Consider the following 5,803-nt stretch of genomic DNA (forward strand, 5'->3'; position numbering starts at 1 on the left):
TATTTTTATTTATTAATATTTTTACATATATTTCTTTTTTAAAAAAATGTGAAATATAAAATACACCTACTAATAATAAAAAAGAAAAAGGGACATACACACATAATGTAAAATAATTTTACATTGTCATTCAATCATAATTATGTATTTGTACAAAAATCATCTAATTTTATTTCAATTTAATGGTATGATATAACAAAATAAATAATTTTCATTTGTTGTAAATATAAATGAGTTTAATACCAAAAGTGTGTGTCTTTTGCATCATAATAGAAAGATGAGAAAAAATGATATGCATTATCGGTTTAAACTAGTTTTACACCAATCTCCAATAAAAATTGAGTAAATGGTATCTTTTTAAAAAAACTAAAGAGGTTACAATTTATGTACACATGACAAGGTGATTGGTTTATGTTGACAAAATGTGTAAAATTATTTTATATTTGTTAATGCATAACCATGTTTTTTATGATAATGAGATTTTATTAACTAACTAAACTGGTCGAAATTACATCACGAGAGTCATTACAAATTAGAATGTCTAATAAAGAAAAATAAACTTTCATCATAATTAATTTGAAAGATGTATAGTGTGATTGATGTGTCATAAGGTCTACACATTTATTTGTCTCACGAGTAATATTATATAGACTTCAAGGTTCATATCACGAGCCTTGAGAATACAAAGAATTCTACAAGTACAAGTAGCAAATAACATATGTCATTATGGCCATGATAAATCATGTCCACAACTACTTTGAAGTCAGATTCAATTAACACATGTTGTAGGTGTTGAGATTGAACAATTTGGAGGCTTAAGAGGATTGCCCAAAATTCAATTGCGAAAGTATTGGAAGATGTATCTTTAGACTTAAAAGAGACACAAACTTACCATGTTGATCATAAATCCACCCACCACAAGCATAGCCCCATTACTAGTAAAATATGATTAATCTACATTGAGTTTGAGGAATCCAAGAGGAGGACAACACCAACTATGTTGCTAATGTGCAATGTTGATCTCTTTAAATGACTTGAGCCGGTGCAATTCAGTCACAATATTATAAACTTGATTGTTTACTGAATTCCAAAGTTTTTCACCCAAATCAAATCAATGGGAAGATAGACCAGTCCTAAGATATATTACCAATATCCTTACCCGTCAAGTTCCATTCAAAGCCAAACAAAAAGGTCAAGACTGAATAACTTACTCCAATGTTCTTCTTTTATGACCCTATACCAAAGTTTCTTAGTATCTTCACAACCTCTCAAAATATGCAAAATTAATTATGAGGCTTCCATATATCTTACACAATTTATATCAAAAGCCGTGCATCTTTTAACTCTTTCTTCATTTGTCAATGGTTGTCCGCTAGTAATTTTTCATAGAGTAACTCTAATTCTATGACTTTCAAACTTTATTAATTTATAACCATTACACTCTAAAAAAAATAAACATTTTAAATGCAAATTAAAAATTAATTGACACGATAAATACAACTTAAAAATTGTAGTTTTCTCTTAACAAAACAATTATCTAAAAATCTCTTATAAGTTATAAAGGATGGAAGTAGATAACAAGATAAATATGTAATATAATACAATTCGTTATTTGAAAACATGTACAGTAGATACTTTATAATACAATTCGTTATTTAAAATAGAAAGTGATTTAATAGATGATATGTTAATTATGTGTGAAAATAAATAAAATAAATTTTATTTATTTTAAAAAGATTAAAATAAAATAAATTTTAAATAAGTGTGTGAAAATAAAAATGTAAATGTATCATAGTTTTTTTTAGCTGGTTCCTTATGCTATAAGAATGCTGACGTGGACAAATCTGAAAGCTTTGAAAAAATAAGTTGCGTAGGATCCTCATTTTAATACACGTGCCTCTCTCTTTATACCACTCTCCCATTTTAAACTATTTCCTTTGTTTTTTATAAATAAATTTTTTTATATACATTCTTAGACACTTATAAAAAACTGGATATTCATACTATTTAAACAAAAATAATTTAAATTCAGCAAAAGATTTAAAAAATTTAAATTTAATTAAATATAAAAAATGACGTGCCACAATTGATATCATAGGTTTGTTTGTGACAATTTTTCTAAATAATTTTTAAAGTATTTTATTTTTGTCAAAACTTTTTAAAAAAAAGTATTTAAAAAAATTCCAAATAAAAATTTGGTTTAAATAGTTTCTCATAAAAAAATTCATTTTCTTACAACCACAAGATTATAAAAATTATTTTAAATGTTTCATTTTCTTATATATGATGGATAATAAAAATTTAAATAATATTTAAATAATAGCATCTCATCAAAATTATTTTTAAATGATTGTTTCTAAAAAAAAGTGATTTTTGTTATGTTAAATTTTTTAACAATGAATATTCAAGTTATTAAATATCAAAATTACTCTTTTAATTTGTAACAAATAAAAATTCAAAATAATTTATATATTTTTAATAAATTATTATGAAATTATTTTTAAAAATATAAAATTAAAACCATTTTTTTAATCTATAACAAATAAACTCATATGTAATTAAAATCGAATTTATAGGAGTGTTTTGACATGTCATATCTTATATTTTAAATAACTTTCTTTTACTTTTGAGTAAATGTACAAATAAAATATTATTAAATCCACATAATATCATAAGTTTTAATTTACAATTATATTGAATGTGAATTTATTTATTATTTAATTAATAAATTTATAGAAAATTATCATTTTAGCTTTTTTAAAAAAAAAATCCATATGAGTGTGTTCAATTTTCTTTTAATCTTTGCTTCCATGCATGGATTTCTCCTCCAAAGTCCAAATATATAAATTGAGACAGAGAGAGAGAGAGAGAGAGAGAAACAAGCGCTTCATTCGCTCACATACACTCTAATTTCACTCTAATTTTGTTTCTTTTCTCTCTTATAGTTTTCTCATCATCGCTCTCATTACCACCAACTCACAAAGGTAAATCGATTCCACTTCTTCAAGTTTCATTCGTTTTCTTCTTCTTCAATCAAAATTCAACTTCTATACCTGATATAATTTTACTTCATTTTCTTTCTATTCCTTTACTAGATCGATCTTTGCACCTTACAAAGTTCAAATTTTTCTGTCATTTCAGATATGGGTTTTGCAAGATATGATGATTTCATGATGAAATCTCATCTGGGTCATGTTTGTTTTAACCTTTTGATTCATTTGGGTTGTTCTCTTTGTTGATGAAATTAACCAATTCAGTTTCAAACTTTGCTTTTTTTGATCAAGATTGCTCTTTTATTGCTTATTCTTGAATTTTGGGATCAATGGAATTTGAAAAAGATCAAGAAGTGATTACACACGTTTGCAAATTCTGCAGCAAGAGTTTTTCTTGTGGTAGATCATTAGGGGGTCACATGAGGTGTCATCATGATCATGTAAAAATCAATGATCATGATCATGATCATGATGAGATTGATGCTGCAACAACAACAAAAGTGAAGAAAGAAGAAGGTTGTTGTTCAGAAGGGTATTATGGTCTAAGAGAAAATCCAAAGAAAACTTGGAGAGTACTAACTGATTCAAGTAATGATCATGAACAAGACCCTTTTATTGTTGATGTTGTTTTGGACAAGTTGTGTGAAAAATGTGGTAAAGGTTTTCAATCTTGGAAAGCATTGTTTGGTCACATGAAGTGTCATTCAGAAAAAGAAAGAGTTTCTTCATCTTCAAAGAAGAATAAGAATATTAGTTTTGAATTGGATGAACAAGAGGATTCATCTTGTGTTCAGAAGAAAATGGTTTTGGATAGTGTATCTGATGATAATGAAGCAACTGTTCCAAATAGAAGGAGAAGATCAAAGAGAAAATTGAGAACAAGGTACATGAATATGAATAGTAGTAGTAGTAGTAGTTCTTGTTTTGTTGAAAATTCTGTTTGTGAAATTGATGAACATGAACAAAAAGAGGTTGCTATGAGTTTGATGATGCTTAGTAGAGATGTAAGATCTTGGTGTGGTCTCAATTCAATTGCTGAATCTTCTGATAATAATAACAATAACTCTTTGGAATTAGAAGCTCCATTAACTCATTTAGTTTCTAAGATTGAAGGAAAAAAAAGGGTCATCACCAATGGTTCTGAAATTGTGAAAATGACCAAAAAAGAAAAGAATTTTGAGTTTGGTAATCTAAACTCCAAAGGGAAAAAAAGTTCAGAACTCTTTGTTACTATGAAGAAAACCAAAGTTTCTGATATCGAGAACGGAAAGGATAAAAAGAAGAATAAGAAGAAGAAGATTGAGGTTCAGGTTGATTCTGATTCAGCGTTTGAGGTCAATGCGAAATCAAAATCAGGTAACACTACTACAAAGTACACTTCAATGAAGGAAAAGTTCTTTGATTGTGAATTGAGCAAGAAAAAACCTCATAAAAGAGGAAAATTTGAGTGTACTACTTGCAACAAAATTTTCAATTCATACCAAGCACTTGGAGGTCATAGAGCTAGTCATAAGAAGAACAAAGGTTGCTATTTTGCTTCAAAAAAAATTCATAGTAGTGAAAATGAAAACATTGCTGAATTAGAACTAGAAATGAAGAACAATCTTGCTGCTGCTGATGAAAGAAGAATGTTACAAAGTGAAATTCATGAAGAAGCTCCAGAAATAAGGGATTTTCTTGATCTTAATGTTCCTGCAGAGGCTACTGATGAAGAAAAAAGGGGTCATGGTGAGGCTTGTTACAAACCATGGTGGTTTGTTGGAAGCAATCTTAAGCAAGAGGCAATGGTATAGGTTTACTATCAAACTAAAACATCATAGTTAGTTCAATTTTTAGCAATGGTTTGATTCAATTCAATTCAACTTTAGAGTGAAGGTTTCAAGGTGTATAGAAAAATGTTTTTGCATTTGTTTCATTAATTCTTTACAGGAATAGTGTGTTTTTTTTAGATATTTTTTGTTCTGTTTTCTTATTCTTCAAGTAGTTCACAAGGAAGTTTTGATAATGTTCTATTCTTTTTTTAATGTTTTGTTCTTTTTATTTGGAGAGTGGTATATGATGATTACTTTGTTCATACTTCAAAGAATAAGTTCCTCTGATGCAAATTTTAAGCTCATGATGGATTTTTTTATTCTATCTTTGAAACTTTAGGAATTTTATGGTGTGGCTTGTTTTCACTCACTTTGCCCTTAGTAAAATTCTATATGTATGGACTCCAAAAAAATAAATAATCTATATGTATGAAATTCCTAGTGACATTTTGGTTTGTAAATATTATTTTGAGTGAATCACAAGTTAGCTTCTAAAATTAATGAAATTTGAAAATGATATATAAAATTAAAAACTTTTTTGTTTGACGAAAAATTTGAAAACTCTCAATGGGATTAGCTTGCTCGAGACAATTTTAGGAAATAAATTGATCAATTCCATAGGATTAATATAATTAAAAAAAATTAAGATTTTTTTTTTTTAATTTTAAGAATATATTATTAGACTTTTACAATTTTAAGAATTAAATGTTAATCGTGTTGAAAAACAAAAGTGATTAAATGATTAATTTATATCATGTTAAAAATTGAAGTTTTAATTGTATAATTGAATTAATTATATTTTTTACTGTAATTTTAATTAATGATTTATTTAATTGAATTAACCACGTTTGCATTAACCAAATATTACACATATGTAATACTAAAATGGACGTTGATGAATATTACTAGTTGAAAAATAGGGATAGGTAGGAGATGTCATAGCACATGACATAGGAGATAAAAATAAAGGAAAGATTTTATAGTATACGCATAAAGAAG

The 5,803-nt window shown here is 26.7% G+C and overlaps 1 protein-coding gene across 1 annotated transcript; it reads left to right on the forward strand.

Moving 5' to 3' along the window:
- Positions 1-2,841: 2,841 nt before the first annotated feature.
- Positions 2,842-5,017, forward strand: LOC101495666 (uncharacterized). The gene is made up of 2 exons (XM_004499435.4): positions 2,842-2,984; positions 3,142-5,017. The coding sequence occupies exon 2, from the start codon at positions 3,323-3,325 to the stop codon at positions 4,784-4,786; it is 1,464 nt and encodes a 487-aa protein (XP_004499492.1). The 5' UTR covers positions 2,842-2,984; positions 3,142-3,322; the 3' UTR covers positions 4,787-5,017.
- Positions 5,018-5,803: the final 786 nt, after the last annotated feature.

This window comes from Cicer arietinum, chromosome 5, assembly GCF_000331145.2.
Source record: "Cicer arietinum cultivar CDC Frontier isolate Library 1 chromosome 5, Cicar.CDCFrontier_v2.0, whole genome shotgun sequence".
Taxonomy (NCBI): domain Eukaryota; kingdom Viridiplantae; phylum Streptophyta; class Magnoliopsida; order Fabales; family Fabaceae; genus Cicer; species Cicer arietinum.